Source organism: Manihot esculenta, chromosome 10 (assembly GCF_001659605.2).
Source record: "Manihot esculenta cultivar AM560-2 chromosome 10, M.esculenta_v8, whole genome shotgun sequence".
Taxonomy (NCBI): Eukaryota; Viridiplantae; Streptophyta; class Magnoliopsida; order Malpighiales; family Euphorbiaceae; genus Manihot; species Manihot esculenta.
This window is the reverse complement of record NC_035170.2, coordinates 1,485,457-1,507,763: the sequence shown is the minus strand read 5'-3', so window position 1 is coordinate 1,507,763 and position 22,307 is coordinate 1,485,457. Positions and strand designations below refer to the sequence as shown.

The 22,307-nt window shown below is 32.3% G+C and overlaps 3 protein-coding genes across 53 annotated transcripts; 2 read left to right on the top strand and 1 right to left on the bottom strand.

Moving 5' to 3' along the window:
• Positions 1-307: 307 nt before the first annotated feature.
• On the top strand, positions 308-5,295 carry LOC110624696 (auxin transporter-like protein 2). 3 transcript variants are annotated; one of them, XM_021769942.2, is made up of 10 exons: positions 308-484; positions 759-876; positions 1,002-1,206; positions 1,311-1,496; positions 1,585-1,697; positions 1,805-1,988; positions 2,073-2,170; positions 3,334-3,541; positions 3,620-3,877; positions 4,882-5,295. In XM_021769942.2, the coding sequence occupies exons 3-10, from the start codon at positions 1,033-1,035 to the stop codon at positions 5,086-5,088; spliced, it is 1,428 nt and encodes a 475-aa protein (XP_021625634.1). In that variant the 5' UTR covers positions 308-484; positions 759-876; positions 1,002-1,032; the 3' UTR covers positions 5,089-5,295. The 3 variants fall into 3 exon arrangements, with proteins under 3 accessions (XP_021625634.1, XP_021625635.1, XP_043816845.1); XM_021769943.2 differs by having other exon boundaries at positions 308-534; XM_043960910.1 differs by having other exon boundaries at positions 308-876.
• Positions 5,296-9,205: 3,910 nt separating this feature from the next.
• Positions 9,206-20,758, bottom strand: LOC110624697 (nuclear envelope pore membrane protein POM 121). Of its 48 annotated transcripts, none has more exons than XM_043960861.1 (16): positions 20,605-20,758; positions 20,419-20,469; positions 20,273-20,323; positions 20,126-20,176; positions 11,772-11,822; positions 11,625-11,675; positions 11,478-11,528; positions 11,331-11,381; positions 11,184-11,234; positions 11,037-11,087; positions 10,890-10,940; positions 10,743-10,793; positions 10,596-10,646; positions 10,449-10,499; positions 10,068-10,130; positions 9,206-9,968 (listed from the first exon to the last, which is right to left on the bottom strand). In XM_043960861.1, exons 1-16 carry the CDS (start codon positions 20,651-20,653, stop codon positions 9,304-9,306), a joined length of 1,440 nt encoding a protein of 479 aa, XP_043816796.1. In that variant the 5' UTR covers positions 20,654-20,758; the 3' UTR covers positions 9,206-9,303. The 48 variants fall into 48 exon arrangements, with proteins under 48 accessions (XP_043816796.1, XP_043816795.1, XP_043816838.1 ...); XM_043960860.1 differs by lacking the exon at positions 20,126-20,176 and adding an exon at positions 11,919-11,969 and having other exon boundaries at positions 20,605-20,757; XM_043960903.1 differs by having other exon boundaries at positions 11,331-11,376; positions 20,601-20,704.
• On the top strand, positions 12,561-15,974 carry LOC110624699 (probable inactive histone-lysine N-methyltransferase SUVR1). 2 transcript variants are annotated; one of them, XM_021769953.2, is made up of 4 exons: positions 12,561-12,717; positions 12,829-12,924; positions 13,358-13,522; positions 15,375-15,974. In XM_021769953.2, the coding sequence occupies exons 1-4, from the start codon at positions 12,655-12,657 to the stop codon at positions 15,666-15,668; spliced, it is 618 nt and encodes a 205-aa protein (XP_021625645.1). In that variant the 5' UTR covers positions 12,561-12,654; the 3' UTR covers positions 15,669-15,974. The 2 variants fall into 2 exon arrangements, with proteins under 2 accessions (XP_021625645.1, XP_021625644.1); XM_021769952.2 differs by having other exon boundaries at positions 12,564-12,717; positions 15,360-15,974.
• Positions 20,759-22,307: the final 1,549 nt, after the last annotated feature.

The window sequence follows — 22,307 nt, the reverse complement described above, 5'->3', positions numbered from 1 at the left end:
TTTTAAAAATTTTAATTAATTTAATTTAAAAATTAAATTTAAATTTAATTCATTTAAAAAAATAAATTAAATCCAATCAGTATATAAGGAATAACTTTATTTTATTTTTTTTTACTGTCTTAGTGCTCACCAGAGTAGACAATTTTCCATCTTTATTTGGAAAAAAGAAAGGGCATGACGTACAAAGACTGGAAAAAAAATAAAAAAAATAAAAAGAATAAAAAAAGAAATAAAATTGCCGAAATATTAATTTCTCTGGATTTGGATCTGTACCAAACTCATTTAAAAAGGGTATCAATATCATAGAGTAAAGCTACTGAGCTGAGACAGAAATCAACAGAACTAGACAAAACGAAGAACAGAGTATAGAAGCTAGAAGCCAGAGCCTGAAGGGGACTCTGCAACGGAAACACCATCAGAAGAGAAAGAATAAGAACAAAAAAAAAAAAAATCGTTTTTCTCTGTTTTCTTAAGAAATTACAAGGTAGTTTTATCTGCAAAAGCAGCTCCTGGCTAGTTTTCTTTCTTTCTCAGGTGTTCCTTTCTGTCAGAATTGTTCTTTGCTCAAAGTTTCTTTTTTAGAGAGAGAGATTTTCTTGCACTTTTCTTCTTTTTCTTTTTCTTTTCTCTCTCTGCTCAAGCTGTGACATAGCTATCAGATTTTGACAGTGTCAGTTCTTTTAGGTGAAACTTAAAGAATCATTTAGGTCACAGCCGTTTTGGACTTGTCTGAATTCACTGGCTTCTTGTTCTTACAGTTTTACAAGGTATAAAAAACGAGAGAAACCACACTCCCAAAACTAGACAAGCTCCCTTTCTAGGGGTGTTAAAGAAGCAGCAGACTTTGCAGGATTCTGATACATTTGTCAATAGAAGGTCTAGTAGAATTTTTCTGGTTCTCTTTCCATTATAAATCCAAGAGATTTTCCATATCCAAGTACCAGGTTCTTGATTCTGTTCTTTCCTCTTTTTTCTCGGACATTGTTTCATACATGTTTCAGATCTGCAAAGCAGCGAAGCAGGGAAAAAAAAATGTTATCCCAGAAGCAAGCAGAAGAAGAGATGGTCTCTAGGTTCAATGAGACTGAACATGAAGAGAAAGAAGAAGATCAGAATAAAGGAGATGACTCCATTTTTAGCCTGAAAAGTATTCTTTGGCATGGTGGGTCTGTCTATGACGCCTGGTTTAGCTGTGCTTCAAATCAGGTACTAATAGAAAAATCCACCAAAAACTGTTCAAACTATGCCCTTCTAGTCATGTGTAAGTTAATTTTTAATCAAGGAATTTTTTTTTTTTTGGGTTCTTACAGGTTGCTCAGGTTCTATTAACACTGCCCTACTCTTTCTCTCAAATGGGGATGCTTTCTGGAATAATTTTCCAGGTATTTTATGGATTTCTTGGGAGCTGGACTGCATATCTCATCAGTGTTCTATATGTAGAGTACAGAAGCAGAAAGGAGAAAGAGAATGTCAGCTTCAAGAACCATGTCATACAGGTACTTTCCAAGAACAACCCACAAATTTTTTTTTTAAGATATATATAAAATCAAACAAAATATTATATTTTCATCTCCCAATCTGCAGTGGTTTGAGGTGCTAGATGGTTTGCTTGGTCCAGCCTGGAAAGCTGTTGGGTTGGCCTTCAACTGCACTTTTCTCCTCTTTGGCTCTGTTATACAACTCATAGCCTGTGCAAGGTTAGTTTTTTTTTTATTTTTTTATTTTTTCTGATTTCCAGAAGGATTAATAGAAATGGGTTTGGTTTAATTCTCTGATTTGAACCGTTTCTTTGGGTTTATTCCAGCAATATATACTATATCAATGACAAATTAGACAAGAGGACATGGACCTATATCTTCGGAGCTTGCTGTGCCACCACTGTGTTCATACCTTCATTTCACAATTACAGAATTTGGTCTTTTCTTGGGCTTGGTATGACCACCTACACTGCCTGGTATTTGACCATTGCAGCCATTGTTCATGGCCAGGTGATTACCAATTTTTAGATCAATGATTTAAGGTTTTTTTTTTTTTTTTAAAGAAATTTGAAAATACTATCATTATTTTTACAGGTTGATGGTGTAATCCACTCTGGCCCAGCAAAATTGGTCCTTTATTTCACAGGTGCCACCAATATTCTCTACACTTTTGGTGGTCATGCTGTTACTGTGTAAGTTCTTTTTTTTTTTTTTTTCATTTTTCTTACATTTCCTTATAAATTTTAACAAAAAGGTTTTAAATTAATTGCCATTTTTTGTAATTAATAATTTTTCCTAAGAGTGAGGACAGTTAGATAAATCCAATCCAAACAAGGAAACTAAATTTGATTCTTTGAGTTTCCATCTATAACTATATGCCAAAAGAAGCAATCCCCTTGGATTTTACCATATAAATTATTCAACATTACTTTACAGCAAACAAGATTTTTTTTTAGTCTAAACCATTCGGGCAAATCCGGATTCATGCCGGTCCGGCCCACTAAAGGATCGAACCGCATTAAAATTTTTCAAATTCGAGACTACTTATTAAGAGAGAGCAACTATGCCCATCCACCTCACTTGAAGCACAGCAAACAAGATTTTGTTAGGCTAGGTTAGGTAAAAGTTACACCTCATTGTGTGGCTGGGTTTGACTAGTGATGATTGTGTTACCATTCCATCTTTTTATTTTCAAATTTCACATGATTGCTCTGATCTTCCACAAAACTTAGGTCCACCGAAATTACCAAACCCTTTTAGTTGTCTGCTAAGTATGTCAGACAATAGTTCTCCTACCTCTCAATTCAGACAAGGTCCTAAGTTCGAGTCCTCTGCTTACTCTCCATTATGTAAAATTAGGGGAAAAAAGAAGGGACTTTAATCATGTTACCAACTGTTCACATGGGAAATGAGTCTCAGATTCTCAAACTTATTCAAGTTTAGTTTGGCTGAGTTGGTACACCTAAAAAATAATAATCATCATAAGTTTGAAAAATAGCTTCCTCTATCTAAGCTGCTTTTAAGCAAAGACTCGGTTAACTTTCAAAAGATGACAGATGACAGATGACAATGACACTTCTGAAAGTAGATTTTTTTTTCTTCTCATGATCTTCTTGTTTTTATGGTGGAAATTGTACTTTTTCACTTCTGTGTAGTTGGGTTGTCACTTCATTATATATGGAATCAGATTTGATACCATTATTAAAATTTTCAATTTGACTAACTTTGTCTATGCTTTTGAATGGTGTAAAAAATCATATCATTTATCATTTCAAGTTAGTTGGGTTCATCTCTATCAATTCTTACTGATGAATAAAATATCAATTATCTCTGAGAATGGTGTAAATTTCTATAGGGAAATCATGCATGCAATGTGGAAGCCTCAGAAATTCAAGTACATATATCTTCTAGCCACCTTGTATGTGTTCACCTTGACAATTCCATCTGCTACTGCTGTCTACTGGGCATTTGGAGATCAACTCCTCACCCACTCAAATGCCTTCTCCCTCCTCCCTAAATCTGGGTGGCGAGATGCTGCAGTCATCCTCATGCTCATCCATCAGGTTTTGCATATTTGCTCTCGTTAATAGCTAGCCAGAGTTCGTACACTAGCACATATAACCTATGACTTGATTTTGCAGTTCATAACATTTGGATTTGCATGCACACCACTGTATTTTGTGTGGGAGAAAGTGGTGGGGATGCATGATACTAAGAGCATATTCTTAAGGGCATTAACAAGGTTGCCTGTAGTCATACCTATATGGTTCTTGGCTATCATATTCCCTTTCTTTGGCCCCATTAACTCAGCTGTGGGGGCTCTTTTAGTCAGCTTCACTGTCTACATCATCCCTGCTTTAGCTCATATGCTCACGTATCGATCCGCCTCTGCCCGACAGGTAAATGGTCCATTCTACTTCTTATCTTCTTCTTCTTCTTCATCATCTGTACCTAATACTTGTACCATACATCTTGCTGGCATTGTCTAATACTATCTCAAAGTTGCCAGTCAATTACTCTTATGTTTCACTTTCTTATAGCCATTGTGATTGATATGGATGCTGATAGTCATATCTTCTTTTGTGTGAAATTTCTACTTCGAGTTATTATTCATCGTTCTGCTCTGCAATTATTTCTGTTTGAGCTGCTGTTGAGAAAAGTATACAACTTTTTTAAACTGCTTTGTCTACATATAAGAAGCCTTTTTTTTTTTTTTTTGTCCAATTGGAATCTATGTATGTGTAGATGAAGGGTAATTATGCAAGAATTCTTTGTATAACTCAAGATTCTTGCAAATAGAGCAATCATTATGGTTTTGATAGCCACTTGCTTAATTATTGAGTAGATACCTAAGCTTGACCTTGTGAAGTGATTTAAAAGTTTTTAGGAAAATTTACTATTTAGTCCTTGTAGTATAGTTAAATTTGTTAGTTAGTTTTTTAATTTTGAAAAATACATTAAAACAATCTATTAATTAGTTAATATGTTATTTTTAACCATTATGATTTACTAATTAGTCCATATAATATAAAAAAACTCAAGTGTTGATCTATTAATTTTGTATTTCAGACTTTTTTATAATACTTAACAGTTAAAATTAATAAAGGGACTAATAAGTAAATTTTTTAAAATTTTAGAAATATTGTAATGTATTTTTTAAATTCGAGCAATTATCCCGCAAGTGTAGTTTTTAGTGGCTGTAATTGGGAAATTGGAGACAAGATGAGGTTGGTGGCATTTCATTGTCATTCAGTTATGTGGTACACTCATACTTATACTCTTTGTACTAGCTATATCTTGGAAAATAGCTGGCAACCCAAACTCTCTTTTACCGGACCCTCCTTAGGTAGCCAGTCTTATTCCTAACTCAAGATTTTTAATATTTTTTTTATTTATTTTGCAGAATGCAGCAGAGAAGCCTCCAATTTTCCTCCCTAGCTGGACAGCTATGTATCTAATGAATGCATTTGTAGTGATTTGGGTGTTTGTAGTTGGCTTTGGTTTAGGTGGGTGGGCTAGTATGACCAATTTTATCAGGCAAGTTGACACATTTGGCCTCTTTGCCAAGTGCTACCAGTGCCCGCCGCCGGCCGCTGCCGCAAAGCATTAGGTGTTGGTCTGAACTCTATCATCCAAGTTATACACTACAGCTACTCATTGCAATTCCTCCACAGCATGTCACATTCTCTGTATGTATTATATATACTGAGGGAGGCAGAAGCACCACCAGCATCTCCTTCATATATGGTGTATTGTTTCAAGCTTTGTATAAGTAGTAGGTGATTTGTCAATGGTAATGTTGATTTGCTTTGGTTAATTAGTATTAAGTAGAAATTAATGTTTCAAATTATATATATATAGTGAATACAATTCAAGAACTTGCAAATTTTACCATGAATCGAATCGGTATTGGCTCAAGATAAAACCAAGAATCAGATTGGATCAATGGTTCTATTTGATGAATCAGCTCGGAACTGAGGTATAAAGGGCTGGTTCTGGTTCCATATTTTTTGAACTTGAACTTAATTAAGCCGACCTCAAATCACCGGTTTCAAATTGGAATTGATCTGATTTAGTAATTTCAACTAAGTAAGATTTAGATGCAATCATTTCAAATCAAATTCGTTTTGAAAAATAAAAATTTTTAAATCAAATCAACCTTTTCAACCTAAAATCAAATTAGAACCACCATCTGGCCAGTTCTGGGGTGATATTGAAACCTTTTGCATGTGATTCAATCCACAAAGACAAAAGTCCAAAATCATTTTCATTAGAAACCCAAACTATATTCCTCTCTTATCTTCTCTGTATCATAATTTTTATCAATTTTTTTAAAAAATATTTTAAAATTATTATTCAGTTTACTTTTTAATTATATAAATTGATCATTATAATCTTATTTTATTTTATTTTAAAAAAATATCATAAAATATTTTTAATATTTAATAAAATTTAATATATTTAAAATGAATATAATTTAAAAATTAATAAAAAAATATATTTTTTAATATATGTAAAAAAAAAAGAATAATTTTAAATGAGTATTATTTCATTAGTTTTCAACTTGTATTTGTCCTTTTTGTTCCTTCAAATGATTTGTATAAAATAAAGGGCCTTTCATTCATTCTAATTAAAATATATTAAATATTTTTTTCTAGAAAAATAACAGAATTTTTTTGGTGAGAATCTTTTATCCTAATAATTGAAAAAAAAAAAAAAGCGCTTAAAGTTGGGAAAAGAGTAGATAACTATACCAATGAATGAAAATTCTGCACCAATCACAAAAAAATGCTAATCTGTCTGTTTTATTTTTCTATCATTTATCTCTTTAAAAGTAAATTGTATAATAATTTAATTTTTACTATTAATATATAATATTTATATATAATTATATTAAAATTAAATTATTTTATAATAAAAAATTAAAAAAATTATATATATATATATATATGATTTATTGTCTTTATATAAATATCTCAAAAAATCTTATTATATTATCGACATGTTAAAGAATAATTATAAATAACGCAGGTATAGGATACATTATTTTTGGAAATATTATTTAAAAATAATATTTAAAAATATTTATAAAATAATTTTAATTTTATACACGAAATAATTATCATAAAAAATTATCAGCATATTATGATATTTCCTTTCTTGAAAATCCATACTTTTCCAAATTCAAAAAATATACTTTTATACATACTCTTTCTGATAGGTCTATATTGTTGATCTGAAATCTAGAAAATAGGCTTTTACAAACGTTTTATAAAACTGGAAAAAAAGCTTAGACCTGAAAGAGAATATTTCTCCTTTTATATGTTTCCTTTTGTCTGCCAGTGACATATAACAGAATGTGTCATTGGACCACCTGTCCCTGTTATTTTGATATGGACGTACGAGGAAATCAGATCGCTGCCCCATGCATAACGGCCTCTGATTCTCCCGGACGCGCGTACGGGTGGTCCCAAGTGAAGGATGGGTTAGTCTTCTTTCTGATTCTGGGCTGGACCGATGATATGATATGGGCTGAATCCGGAAAGGATTTTATTCATCGGGCCCAAAAGGCTAGGCCGGCCTGATTGAGGAGATTGATGGGAGTCCGGCCTTCAGGCTGAGTGGGCTGGACTTGATGCATGAGATGAGGCTTGAAGGCCCCTAAAAGAGGAGCTGGTATCATGGGCCTGCCCCCAGACCGGGGTGGAGAAATCCAGCGGTCATCATATATCATACCCTATTTTTCTTAAAGATGATATATACCGATTAACAGCCCGTCCGATACTACATCATAGACACATTGCGAACACATATAATTATAACTATATATTTTATATTTTTAAAAAAATTCAAATCTAAGCATTTATTTGACATTAATCTTTAAGACTATTATGAAAATGAAATACTTCCTTTAATATATTTTAAAAAATATATTAAAATTTTAAATTTTTGAAAGAGGGTCATCAACATCCAAAGAAAGTAGATAAAATAATCCAATAAATTTTATAAAATAAATAGAAACCTAATTATATTAGTTTCGTTCTATAATGATTTTATTTTATTTTTATAAATTTTTTATCATCTTGAAATCTCAAAATAATATTAATTATCATGTTTCATATATACCGGGCTAATTTTTAAATTATTTAATATTAATATATAAAAAATATGATATTATAATTTTTTTAAAAAATTAAAATTATTTATTAAATTTATTGAGTGAATAAACCTTAAAAGACAAAGGAAGCGTGCGCAAGTAAGATCATAGTTAAATTATTTGTTAAGTTAGTCAATGTATTGTTAATAGACAAAGGTCTAGATTGGTCTTAAAGTAGTGCATATCCACACACAGACACGTTGCTGTTTAGACAAGAAAAGAAAGGGAACTATCTCTTTCAAATTGCATGTAATGGAATCAAAAGGAGGATCATCTTTACACCTAAAGAGAAGATATAAGAAATCTCTCTTTTCACTTTTCATTCCATTTGCAATATCAAAGATGATGGAAATTCACCTACTTTTTTCTAAGTTTTTTTTAGGAAAACCATCTTTAACATGGAAAGACATAAGGGTGGAGGCCCACCAAGCTCTCATGTTGTTTCTTTTTTAAGCCTTTTTAAATTCCACATGTTAAAGTTTGGACAAAAAGTTCCATCTCATTATTAATTTTTTAAAAAAAATCAATGATTTTTTATTTTTAATAAAGTAATATAATTTAAGAGTAAAAAATATCTAATAAAATCTATTATTTTATTGTTTGGGCTACTTGGAGAAGCAGTTGGGCTTGCGAGTGTTTAGGATAAGAATGTTTGGCCTAGGGGGAAGCAGTTGGGCTTAACATTAAAAAAAAAAAAAAAGAAACTTAATTTTTGTTAGTAGATGGACTAATTTGACCCTTAAACACAGATTAATGAATTTATTTACCTCAAAAAATTAAATTGAGCTAATTTATTTCTTAATAAAAATACAAGGCACTTAGATTTTTTTCGTTATGATTTAAGCATGGCCAAATCAATATATTATTTACAACGAATATTATTTCATAAATACTTATTAAATTTATGTTAAATTAATTTTTTTATAAAATTAATAAATACCAGAAAAAATAATTATTTAATCCTTGAATTTAATAAAATTTATTAACTAATTTATCGATTAAAAAATTAAATATTAATCGATCATTTGTTATTTTTAAATATTAAATATTTTACTATTTAATTTATAATATGAATAAAATTTATTAATTGCTTCTTTAATTTTATAAATATTAAACTAATTAATACATATAGGCATAGCATTTTAATTTTTTTTAAAAAATTAATAAATAGATTAATTAATAAATTTTTTAATATTTTAAATATATTTTAATATATTTTTAAAATTAAAGAGTTACGAAATTTAATTAATTAGTAATTTTTTTAAATATTATTATTTATAAATTATATTGAATAGATTGTTTGTATATGAAGAAATGTCCTTTTCAATATACAATCAACTTGTTTAATTTATTATAATATTTCATTAATATTACTTTATGTTTGGTGGAATTATTTTCTTAAACAATTGATTATTTCCTTAAACAATTATTCACTATTTATCTATCCACTGTGCATAAAGTAGTTGTTTTGAATAATTTTTTCAATAATATCCCTTGTTAAGATTTAATTCACTAACAAACAGGCTTTATGAGAACACCTAAGAACTGTAAACATTTGAAAAAAAAAATTGTAGATGGGTAAATCTCAAAATAAACATAGATTAAACTTTAAAGTAGATAAGATCTTATAAAACATTTGATAATCAAGTCATACCAGTGAACATCAATCTAGAGAGGCTCCAAAGCTAAATTGGCAAATGCTTCATCAAATTTTGGCAACTCTTTCTCCAAATCCATAACCTCAGCTACTACTCTCTCCATGCCTTCTTCTTCTCCCATAATTATTTCCTGCAAGCTCAAAATCACAAATTTAAGTCTTCTTTTCTCTGCTCTGTGATCCTCTGCCTTGATTTTTAACCCTTTTATATTTGATTTAAACAGCTTCAAATCTGTCATGACATTAGTTAACTCCACTAATCTTCTTCTCAAAGGAATCACATTATATCCCATGCTCTGCAACTCCTCCATTGTTTTCCACAGCTCTCTGGCTCTGACCCAGAAACCATTTGGTTGTAAAGAGTGAATTTTTTCTGCAGTTTCTAAGAAAATCTGGTCCCATGAACATATCATGATTTTTCTTGCAAGTTCAGAGTGATTTCTAAGCTGATAAAAATGAGGGTCTTGAGGTATACCCTTTAAAATTCTAGAAATCACCATTAATGATGAAGTTTTAGCAGCTTCTGGATTTGCTTCTCTTGCTTCTTCCTCCTTTTTGATACAAGATGGAGTCAAAGGACTCACTTCATTGGTATTGTTGCTCTCTTTCCCAGCAATCTCTTCTTCAATATTAACTTTTTGCAGATTACTCAAAACTTCAGCTGTGCTTGTCGTACCTTTACATCACAAATAAGATCCAAATTGCAATGCTCTACTCAATATGGTATCCATTATAAATCAAGATATATAGACAAGTAGAGCAAAACAGAACTCACCGTGGCCTGATTCTGCATTAATCTCGCAGGAGTTTGTGTTGGTTTGGTCAGTGTATGGGACGCCTGTTGCCCTGGCTAAATGTTAATAAGTTTTCAAGCACCGATAAAATCTGCCGCTATTTTTTGCTGTAACTGGACCTAAATTTAACGAGCCTATTGACTTCTTTTTAGTTGGCATTAAATAAATCAGAAATTTCAATGAACTCGACTAAAAAAACAGAAAAACAGAAAACTGCAAGGCTTCATTGACTAGGAAAACAACTCAAATAGATAAATGAACACCTGCGCTGTTTATCAAATCATTCCTCATAGCTAAAGCTTACATACACTAGAGTTAAATTTTGTGTATGTGTGTCAGAAAGAGAGAGAAGATGTACTTGCCAGATAATGATGGTTTTGAACCATCGAAAGTGAATCCAGAGTCGCTCAGAGCTGTTCATCAAATCATTCCTCGTTAGCCAAAGCCTGCCAATGGTTTTGTTTCGTGTGTGCGAGTGTAAGAGAGAGCTAGGAAGAAGGTGTACTTACAAGATAATGATGGTTTTGAACCACCGAGATTGAATGCAGAGCCGCTCACCGCTGTTCATCAAATCATTCCTCGTTAGCCAAAGCCTGCCAATGGTTTTGTTTCGTGTGTGCGGGTGTAAGAGAGAGCTAGGAAGAAGGTGTACTTACAAGATAATGATGGTTTTGAACCACCGAGATTGAATGCAGAGCCGCTCACCGCTGTTCATCAAATCATTCCTCGTTAGCCAAAGCCTGCCAATGGTTTTGTTTCGTGTGTGCGAGTGTAAGAGAGAGCTAGGAAGAAGATGTACTTACCAGATAATGATGGTTTTGAACCACCGAAAGGGGATCCAGAGTCGCTCTGCGCTGTTCATCAAATCATTCCTCGTTAGCCAAAGCCAGCCAATGGTTTTGTTTCGTGTGTGCGAGTGTAAGAGAGAGCTAGGAAGAAGATGTACTTACCAGATAATGATGGTTTTGAACCACCGAAAGGGGATCCAGAGTCGCTCTGCGCTGTTCATCAAATCATTCCTCGTTAGCCAAAGCCTGCCAATGGTTTTGTTTCGTGTGTGCGAGTGTAAAAGAGAGCTAGGAAGAAGGTGTACTTACCAGATAATGATGGTTTTGAACCACCGTAAGTGAATCCATAGTCGCTCCGCGCTGTTCATCAAATCATTCCTCGTTAGCCAAAGCCTGCCAATGGTTTTGTTTCGTGTGTGCGAGTGTAAGAGAGAGCTAGGAAGAAGATGTACTTACCAGATAATGATGGTTTTGAACCACCGAAAGTGGATCCAGAGTCGCTCTGCGCTGTTCATCAAATCATTCCTCGTTAGCCAAAGCCTGCCAATGGTTTTGTTTCGTGTGTGCGAGTGTAAGAGAGAGCTAGGAAGAAGGTGTACTTACCAGATAATGATGGTTTTGAACCCCCGTAAGTGAATCCATAGTCGCTCCGCGCTGTTCATCAAATCATTCCTCGTTAGCCAAAGCCTGCCAATGGTTTTGTTTCGTGTGTGCGAGTGTAAGAGAGAGCTAGGAAGAAGATGTACTTACCAGATAATGATGGATTTGAACCACCGAAAGTGGATCCAGAGTCGCTCTGCGCTGTTCATCAAATCATTCCTCGTTAGCCAAAGCCTGCCAATGGTTTTGTTTCGTGTGTGCGAGTGTAAGAGAGAGCTAGGAAGAAGGTGTACTTACCAGATAATGATGGTTTTGAACCACCGTAAGTGAATCCATAGTCGCTCCGCGCTGTTCATCAAATCATTCCTCGTTAGCCAAAGCCTGCCAATGGTTTTGTTTCGTGTGTGCGAGTGTAAGAGAGAGCTAAGAAGAAGATGTACTTACCAGATAATGATGGTTTTGAACCACCGAAAGTGGATCCAGAGTCGCTCTGCGCTGTTCATCAAATCATTCCTCGTTAGCCAAAGCCTGCCAATGGTTTTGTTTCGTGTGTGCGACAGTGCGAGTGTAAGAGAGAGCGCGGGAGATTTGGTACTTACCGGGAAATGATGGTATTGAACCAAAGAGAGAGATCCCAGAGTCAGTCTGCTCTGTTCATCAAATCATTCATTGTCAGCTAAAGCTTGTAAATATGCAAAGAAGCACAATGTTTTTGTGTGTGTGTGTGTGTGTTGTGAGAGAGAGAGAGAGACAGAGAGAGAGAGAGAGAGAGGGAGATGGGTAGCTACCAGATGATGATGGCGGGAAACGAAAGAGAGGCACTCCTGAGTCAGTCATGGCTGCCAAAGATGGGAGAATACACACGGCTGTTTGTACCCAGTCTCTTCTTTTTTTTATTTTTCCAAAGTGACCTTATTCTTCAATTACTTCCAAATGAAGGAGTTGACAGTGCGAAGACTACAAAGTGAAAATGGTGATGGGACTTGTACAGGGTCAGTAAAAAGGGGCAAATCATGGATAGTCGAGGCTTGCTTACCCATAAAGGAACTTGGGATTTGGAGAGGCCTTCACATTCTTCCAAGTCATGTTATGTTATGGGTCGCTGTGTACAACTGGGTCCAATGCTAGCAGACGTTAGCCCGCGTGAGTTCCCAAAGCAAAACCCATTGAGATTCCCAATATGCTGACAAACGACTCAGTTCAAACGAATAGACATGCCTCCGCTCAGAAGACGAACTCAAAGGTCTCTACAGTGTTTTTCTTTTGAGAAATGTTGCCCTTTTCGTGCATTTTCCCTCGTTTTTCACTGACTATGTTCTCGTTCGATTCTTGGAAAAAATTTTAAATTTTACAGGTGGGTGTGAAGCGTATTGATGCTGCACTTGACGCCCTTCGCGCAATGGGCTTCCCTGAAGCTTTGGTTCGCAGAACCGTCAGAAATCTCCTGAAGGTCATCCCTTTATATAGAGATGCATTTACGAGAAAATTTTTATAGATTTTGTTTGGTTTCTGAGGAAATATTGGTTATGCAAATGTGACTTTCCCAACAAGGAAAAAGAAGTGCAGTTTTCTTCGTCTGGGAATTATTTAATGTGCTTATTAAGTGCTTGTGTAGATCTGTTCTTTACTCTGTTTGGTTACTGAGAAAATAAGGGAAATAAAATTATTTTATCTCATTGTATCTGTTTGGTTACTTTCCTTCTGCCGCTTCCCCCCCCCCCCCCACACACACACACTCACACCAACAATTTTCCCATAATAATGGTGAATTTATCATTGCTTAAGCTGAAGGGTATGTTTAATTTACGTTTTTTCTGACCTTCTCTGCAATCAGGCAGAGAAGTGAAGAGGGCACTTTTTAGGAGATCTTGTGTTTGTTTCAGGTTTATGGTGGTGATGAAAGTTGGAGTTTTATTGAAGAGAATTCTTACAGGCTTCTCATTGATTCCATCCTTGAGGAGCAAGAGAAATCTGAGAGGGAAAATTATGAACCAAAGCTATTGGAAAACAGCGATCCTCCATTGTTGATTGAGAATGGAGTATCAAAGGTAAATGTTTTAGCCCTTTCTGTGTTTTCTCAATATCTACACATATTTGTGTTTGAACTAGCTGATTATACAATAGAAAAATTTATAATTTAGTCTTTCTTATTACCATTATTAATAAGAAAAATTTACAATTTAATAAGTCAATTTTCTGAATTTTTTAAAAATTTATTAAAACTTAAAAAAATTAAATTACCTTTTCTTTTCTTCCATTGTTTTTCTTCATTGATTTTTCCTACTGTTCTTTTTTTTTTCTTTTTTTTTCTTTTTCTTTTTTTCAATTTTTCTTTTAATTTTTTTCCTATAAAAAAAAAAAGAAAATAAAGAAAATGACTATGGTGAAAGAGGAGGAGGGGAAGAGTAGTAGGACTATTTATTTGACTGTAAGAAATTATAAAAACTTTTAACAGATAAGGAAAAAAAAATATTTTAATAAATTTTTAAAAATATGTATTAATTAATTTATTAATAATAATAATATCTAAAAATTAAACAATAAATTTGATTATTAAAAGTAAAATTGAATTTTAAAAATTTTCATTCTCATCCTTTATTTATTTTTAATTATTATTTTTTTGATTAAATAAAAGTTAAAACACGTTTTAATAGATTATGAAAATATAAAAAATAATTTGTTAATAACAATAATAACTAAAAATTAAAATGTAAATCTTCCTATTAATAAATTCTTGCCATTATTAATAAACTCATCTTTACATTTTTTAAAAATTCATTAAAAGGTTTTTTTTTTCCAGCCCATTATAATGTAATCCTTCCGTCCATTCCATTTTCCAATAGATCTGCCTTTAATATTTTTAAAAAGAGTAAAATGCCCATTTGAACCTTTCTTCTCCTGGCTCTCCCCAAATTGTACTGCTATCATCATGAACACTATTTGACAAAATCATAAAACTAAGATTTCCTACTTTCTGAAGTATCAAACAAACTAAAATCATTCAAAGTGAAAATTTACAACATATTCAGCAAGTAGCTCATCAAATTGTTAATACAAGTGTTATGAAACTTAAAAAATAAAATAAAAACCTAATTAAACCACAAAATTCTAAATATCCCTTCTATCATATTTAAGATCATTAATGATGTTTCTTCCGCAACGTTTCCTCTCTCTTCTCTACCAAAAAGGCCAAAAAAAAAAACAAAATAAAGGTGAATGAAAAATGCAGCAGCTCTATTAGGCATTTCATCGAACACTTACTGTGCGCTTTTATCATGAGCACGCCAATTGAAGTTTTGAACAAAAAAAATATCTAAAATGGGTTTATCAGCAAGGATCCAAGAAACAAAAAAGAAAAAAAAAGCGTTGAGGTCATGGATTGCCAAAATTCAGTAATTCCTTTTCATCTTTTGACTTATCATCTAAAATGGAAAATAATTCATTTGAGTTGCGATTTTGAGTATTATTATGAATTCCCCATTGGACAAATGATGAAGAAATTTTTAACCTTTTTGTTTTAGAACAAGGGATGGTTAGGTATGAAGAATTGAAATATACCTTTTGATTTTGCTTATAGGAGAGAATGATGGAGTTCCAAACTAAAAAGATAGTTTTCGAAGCATATTGATTAAACTTATTGGAGAAATTGTTGCTGAAATTAAAGGAAATTGATTCTCTCGAGGAAAAAGAAAGAGATGAACATGAAGGTTGTTAAAGAGAAAATATCAAAAGATATGTTTGGTTAGAAAGAAAATATGGAAAAGTTGCTTCTTTTTGGAATTTTTTAAAATATAAAAATTAATTTGTTAATAATAGCACTATCTAGGAACTAAATTATAAAATTATGGTGATGTAAATTGCATTATCCTTCAATGCTTCTTGAAGGATGACGTTGTTCAGGACAATGCTGAAGAACAAGTGAACTCCATTCATGGTCAGTCCAAGCGAGTTCCGTCACCAAACATTGAATCCTCAGCAACAAAAACACTAGCTCTGCAAGTTTCAGAACCAGTGGAAGCTGTTCCATGCTCTAATGGCGAAACCTGCGATGCCAAGCTTGGAAGAGCGTCACCCACTTCTCAGATCTCAGCAGGGATGTGCTCCTCACAGTTGTTTTGTCTGCCACAAGTTGAATCTCTTCCTGCCCAAAGGAGTAAACCTTGCTACGGCTGGCTTAGTGATGATGAGGAATGAGGCAGAGCAAGTGGACCGAATGCCAGTCTCTTCTTCTTCACCATTTCAAATTCTTTTGGCAAATTGGATTGAAGATTTCAGCATTGCAAGAAACTAAATTTTGTATAAAATTCTGGTGTAAAATGTTTTTGTTATTAAGTATGACTTCTTTTTGTTTTATTTCCTCTAAAACAGGACGTTTTTATAATCAGAATCTAAATCAGTGGTCAGTATGTATCCGTTCAATGTAAAACAGTCAAAATAATCGGGTGGCATAGGCGGATCTAAGCTGAAATTGGTGGTTTTAATTCAAAATTGAATATTCAATGGAATTTAGAATTATAAAATTTCATTAAGTTTTAATTTGAGTTTAATGGTTGAATCTTTTTTTTTTGAAAGCAATGGTTGAATTTTTATTAGTATTTTTTAATTCAATTTCAAATCAAATTAATCAATTTCAATTGGATTAATACCATTTTAATCTGTTTAGGTTTTAAAGTAATCTGATTTCAATTATATTTGCAGGAATTGCAAATTTGTAATAATAACAATAATAATATTATTATTGCATTAATATGTTTAATTGGTAAGTATATTTATATTTAATCTGATTATAAGTGTATTTAAATAATAAATAGACTTTAGTTTTTACTCCTAATTCTTAATTTTTATTTAAAATAATAATAATATTATTATTAATAATTTATTATTCTAAATGTAAACTTTTTATAATGAAATAAAAATCACAAAAAATCGCTCGATTTTCTATTTCTGAAATAAGGTCGGACTTTCAAAATGAACAAAACCTAAAATTCATTGAACCATCCTCAAAGCATATTAAAATATTATCGTCAATTCTGATCCGAAACACATAAGTAGACTGAAAGGATTATAAACGTAGACTCAACAAGAAATAATTCAGTTTGGTGATGTGATGTGAGAGAGAATAGCTAACTATGTCATTTCACAGTTTTAACAACACGCATTTTAAACATACGCGTATTGGAGAAATTAAATGATCGCTTGGTATAAATGGGTATTCGAATGAATTCGTATTTATGGATTTAAGTGATAAAATTCATTGTTGTTATAACCGAAAAATGATTAAAGGTCGCTAAACGGTTAAAAAAAAAAAAGAAATACGTGATTTTTCTTGTGCAGACTTACACAACCAATTTCATAATATCAACGAGGTACTGTTGATATATTTAGATATGTATATTTGCATAATTTATAAATATATATTATTTAAAATTAATTATAATAAATTCTATTTAAGCCTAAAAAAAAACTTCGGGAATGCAAGTAAAGATTTCCTGTAAATCAAGATTTAGTAAAAGAAAATTATTAGTAAAAGAAAAGGGAAAACTAATTTATCAATATTTTTTGTTTAGCTTATGGGTGTACATTCCGTAGTGCACTGAGGTGTACTGTATAATTACCCAACTACTGATTAAACCTACTAACGTATGAATTCCAATAAGGAATCCTCTCCTTATCTGGTTTGAATTTATTTTAGGGTGGCATGGCAACCTCTATATATACATGAAGTTTGTTGTAGTCATAAGAACTCAATCCGAAAGTAATATATAGCTAGTTGTTTCCTTTCTCTTAAATTGATCAACCATGGCAGATGCAACCTCGGCTACTTCCATCGTCTCTGTGAAGCTGGAATACTCCTGCAGCAAGAATACCACCACCTTCAATACGAAAGCTCGAGATTGGACGCCCATGGATGATGATATTGAGGTTTATGTTAGTGAGTTAGACAAATACCCAACACCCAGAAAAGAAGTTGATGCCTTCATTCACAAGATCCTTCATGACCCAACTCCACGAAAGAGGTTGTCTGTATTCTCTGAGATTTGCGCAGGGAATAGGTAGTTTATTAATATTAGCCTGTCCACTTATCTAGGACTGAGGAAATATTGGTCGTGAAAGAAGTGTAACTTTTTTCGTCTGGGAATTGCTTGTGTCGATCTGTTCTTTACTTTCTGTTTAATTATTAAGAAAATGTGCGGAAATAAAATTATCTTCTCTCTTATTGTCCTTTTATCATCTGAGAAAATGTATTTTGAAAATGAATATCTGTATACCTTCTGTTTGTCTGCCGAGAAAACTGCATTAAAAGAAAGAGAAATCTTTTTCCCTTTCTGTGTTTTCTCAATATTCCATCACCAAACATTGAATCTCAGCAGGAGTGAGCTCCTCACCGTGGTTTTCTCTGCCACAAATTGAATCTCTTCCATCTCACCGAACATTGAATCTTTTTATTATTTCTAATTTAATTATTAAGAATGATAAAAATAAATAAAATTAATTTATTAATCTTTTACTTTTACTTTTCTTTTCCTTTTTATAAATTAAATATTAAAAATAAACAAAATAAATATAAATATTAAGATTTTATTCAATTCATATTAATTTACGGATTTCATCATAAGTGAATTTCTAAAAAATAATTTATTTTTCTTTTTTATTTTATTTTTTAATTGAATAAATTATTTTTATAAAAAAAATTAATAACTAACTGAAGTCTTCTTTGCAGTATCCTTTACCTATTCTTATTCTTTTTAGTTTTCCAAAACTAAGTACTAAAGTTGACTAAATAGAATAATAACTAATGCTTCCTTAATTTTAGAAAAATATTAAATTTTATTAAATATTAAAAAATATTTTAAAAGAGTAAAAATAAAATAGAGTTATAATAATTTCTTTAAAAAAATAATAAAATTATTGGATGGGAAGAAAATTTTTTTAAAAAAAAGTTATTCAATTTGTGTGCAGAAGACAATTTTTTTATTTTCAAATTAAATAAATGAAAAAATACTAACAGCTACCTTACTGAATAATTATTTAATATTTTTTATTTTATTAACTGACAAATATATTACTTTTTTATAGTTTTATTTATTTTTATATATTATAGTAATATATAATTTAATTATTATAATTTTATTTTATTTTATTTTTAAGAAATTTTTTAAAATATTTTTAATACTGAATAAAATTTTATTTTTTAATATAACTATAATTAAAAAATTAATGAAAAAATATTTTTAATAAATATAAAAAATTAAAATAAATAAAAATTATAAAATGGAGAATAATTAAAGAAAAAAATATAATAAATATGAACAATAATTTTTTCAATAATATCCCTTGTTAAGATTTAATTCACTAACAAACAGGCTTTATGAGAACACCTAAGAACTGTAAACATTTGAAAAAAAAAATTGTAGATGGGTAAATCTCAAAATAAACATAGATTAAAGTAGATAAGATCTTATAAAACATTTGATAATCAAGTCATACCAGTGAACATCAATCTAGAGAGGCTCCAAAGCTAAATTGGCAAATGCTTCATCAAATTTTGGCAACTCTTTCTCCAAATCCATAACCTCAGCTACTACTCTCTCCATGCCTTCTTCTTCTCCCATAATTATTTCCTGCAAGCTCAAAATCACAAATTTAAGTCTTCTTTTCTCTGCTCTGTGATCCTCTGCCTTGATTTTTAACCCTTTTATATTTGATTTAAACAGCTTCAAATCTGTCATGACATTAGTCAACTCCACTAATCTTCTTCTCAAAGGAATCACATTATATCCCATGCTCTGCAACTCCTCCATTGTTTTCCACAGCTCTCTGGCTCTGACCCAGAAACCATTTGGTTGTAAAGAGTGAATTTTTTCTGCAGTTTCTAAGAAAATCTGGTCCCATGAACATATCATCATTTTTCTTGCAAGTTCAGAGTGATTTCTAAGCTGATAAAAATGAGGGTCTTGAGGTATACCCTTTAAAATTCTAGAAATCACCATTAATGATGAAGTTTTAGCAGCTTCTGGATTTGCTTCTCTTGCTTCTTCCTCCTTTTTGATAAAAGATGGAGTCAAAGGACTCACTTCATTGGTATTGTTGCTCTCTTTCCCTCCAAGCTCTGCTTCAATATTAACTTTTTGCAGATTACTCAAAACTTCAGCTGTTCTCGTCGTACCTTTACATCACAAGTAAGATCCAAATTGCAATGCTCTACTCAATATGGTATCCATTATAAAGCAAGATATATAGACAAGTAGAGCAAAACAGAACTCACCGTGGCCTGATTCTGCATTAATCTCGCAGGAGTTTGTGTTGGTTTGGTCAGTGTATGGGAGGCTTGTTGCCCTGGCTAAACGTTGACGTCCAGTTTTCCGGCACCGAAAAAATCTGCCGCCATTTTTTGCTGTAACTGGACCTAAATTTAACGAGCCTATTGACTTCTTGTTAGTTAGCATTAAATAAATCAGAAATTTCAATGAACTCGCCTAAAGAAACAGAAAAACAGAGAACCGCAAGGCTTCATTGACTAGGAAAACAACTCAAATAGATAAATGAACACCTGCGCTGTTTATCAAATCATTCCTCATAGCTAAAGCTTGCATACACTAGAGTTAAATTTGTGTATGTGTGTCAGAGAGAGAGAGTGAAGATGTACTTACCAGATAATGATGGATTTGAACCACCGAAAGTGAATCCAGAGTCGCTCTGCGCTGTTCATCAAATCATTCCTCGTTAGCCAAAGCCTGCCAATGGTTTTGTTTCGTGTGTGCGAGTGTAAGAGAGAGCGAGGAAGAAGATGTACTTACCAGATAATGATGGTTTTGAACCACCGAAAGTGAATCCAGAGTCGCTCTGCGCTGTTCATCAAATTATTCCTCGTTAGCCAAAACCTGCCAATGGTTTTGTTTCGTGTGTGCGAGTGTAAGAGAGAGCGAGGGAGATGGGTACTCACCGAAAAATGATGGTATTGAACCAAAGAGAGAGATCCCAGAGTCAGTCTGCGCTGTTCATCAAATCATTCCGTGTCAGCTAAAGCTTGTAAATATGCAAAGAAGCACAATGTTTGTGTGTGCGTGTGCGTGTGAGAGAGAGAGAGAGAGAGAGAGAGAGAGAGAGAGAGAGGGAGATGGGTACCTACCAGATGATGATGGCGTGAAACTAAAGAGAGGCACTCCTGAGTCAGTCATGGCTGCCAAAGATGGGAGAATACACACGGCTGTTTGTACCCAGTGATCTTCTTATATTTTTTTTTTCCAAAGTGATATTCTTCTATTACTTCGAAATGAAGGAGTTACAGGGCGAAGACTACCAAGTGAAAATGGTGATGGGACTTGTACAGCGTCAGTAAAAAGGGTGCAATCATGGATACTCCAGGCTTCCTTACCCATAAAGGACTTGGGATTTGAAGAGGCCTTCACATTCTTCCAAGTAGGGGTGAGCATTCGGTCGGTTCGGTTCAAAACCGAACCGAACCGAAATAACCGAAAATTGAATTGCAGAATTTTACACAAACCGAACCGAATCGAATAAGAGAAATAACCGAATCGAACCGAACCGATTTGGTTCGGTTCGATTCGGTCGGTTCGATCGGTTCGATTCGATTTTTAAAATTTTTTTTTTCACAATCATTCTAAAATCCAATTAAAATATTTTAATTTTAATTTTTATAAATAAAAAATCAATACTGGGACTGGGGACGGGGACGGGGACGGGGACGGGGACGGGGACGGGGGACGGGAACGGGGAATGGGGACTGGGGACCTGGGACTGGGGACGGGCTGGGGACCTGGGACTGGGGACGGGGATGGGGACGGGGACGGGGGCGGGGAACGGGGGCGGGGAGCGGGGAGCGGGGACTGGGGACGGGGACTGGGGACGGGGACTGGGGACGGGGGACGGGGACGGGGAAGGGGACGGGGACGGGGGCGGGGGCGGGGAGCGGGGAGCGGGAAGAGCGGGGAAGAACTAAAACCGACGTAGTTTAGTGATTTCGGTTCGGTTCGGTCTGATCAAAATTTTTGAATCTAAAACCGAACCGAACCAAAATCACCGATTTTTCAAAAAATTAAACCCGAACCGAATTAAAAATAAAACCGAACTAAATTTTTAATTCGGTTCGATTCGGTCGGTTATTTCGGTTTAAACCGAATAGTGCTCAGCCCTACTTCCAAGTCATGTTATGTTCGGCCATCTCCATCCTATACACTATATTTTGCAGCATTTTAGTGCTTTGCACTAACTAGTGTAATATTATTTTCAACATTCTGTATTATTTTTAACATTAAAAAAATATTTTATTTCTATTATTTTTTTAATATTATATTATTTATTTTATTTTAATTTTATTTATATATTTTACTTAAAAAATTTATATAATTTTATATATTCACTCTAAATATTTATATATTTTATATTTTCATTCAATATTTAAATATTTAATTATTTTATAAATAAATAAATAAAAATATATTAATTATAAAAATATATTAATTAAATAATAATTATAAAAAAACATTACTTAAACATTAATTATAAACATACATTAATTAAATATTAATTAGTAAATTAAAAATAAAATAAATTCATACCTATTAAATTATCAATAAAAAAAATAGAAATATTCTATATAATATATTATCAATAAATTAATTTATTTATATTATTCTATATAATATATTATAAATAAATTAATTTATTATAAATATTATTTATAATTGTAAATATATTAATTGAAATTAAATTTTAATAATTATAAAAATATAAAATAAATTAAAAATATAATAAATTATAAGTAAAAAAATTAAACTTAATTAAAAATATATATAAATTTTAAATTATATT

Excerpts from the sequence above, each read along its gene's own strand:
- LOC110624696 (XM_021769942.2), top strand. The coding sequence starts at position 1,033 with ATGTTATCCCAGAAGCAAGCAGAAGAAGAGATGGTCTCTAGGTTCAAT. Across the intron at positions 1,497-1,584 it reads TCAAGAACCATGTCATACAG|TGGTTTGAGGTGCTAGATGG; the intron begins GTACTTTCCAAG and ends CCCAATCTGCAG. Across the intron at positions 1,698-1,804 it reads CAACTCATAGCCTGTGCAAG|CAATATATACTATATCAATG; the intron begins GTTAGTTTTTTT and ends GGTTTATTCCAG.
- LOC110624699 (XM_021769952.2), top strand. The coding sequence starts at position 12,655 with ATGCTGACAAACGACTCAGTTCAAACGAATAGACATGCCTCCGCTCAG. Across the intron at positions 12,925-13,357 it reads CCGTCAGAAATCTCCTGAAG|GTTTATGGTGGTGATGAAAG; the intron begins GTCATCCCTTTA and ends TGTTTGTTTCAG. Across the intron at positions 13,523-15,359 it reads TTGAGAATGGAGTATCAAAG|GATGACGTTGTTCAGGACAA; the intron begins GTAAATGTTTTA and ends TGCTTCTTGAAG.
- LOC110624697 (XM_043960861.1), bottom strand. The coding sequence starts at position 20,653 with ATGACTGACTCAGGAGTGCCTCTCTTTAGTTTCACGCCATCATCATCT. Across the intron at positions 11,529-11,624 it reads TTCAAATCCATCATTATCTG|CGCGGAGCGACTATGGATTC; the intron begins GTAAGTACATCT and ends TTTGATGAACAG. Across the intron at positions 9,969-10,067 it reads TAATGCAGAATCAGGCCACG|GTACGACAAGCACAGCTGAA; the intron begins GTGAGTTCTGTT and ends TGTGATGTAAAG.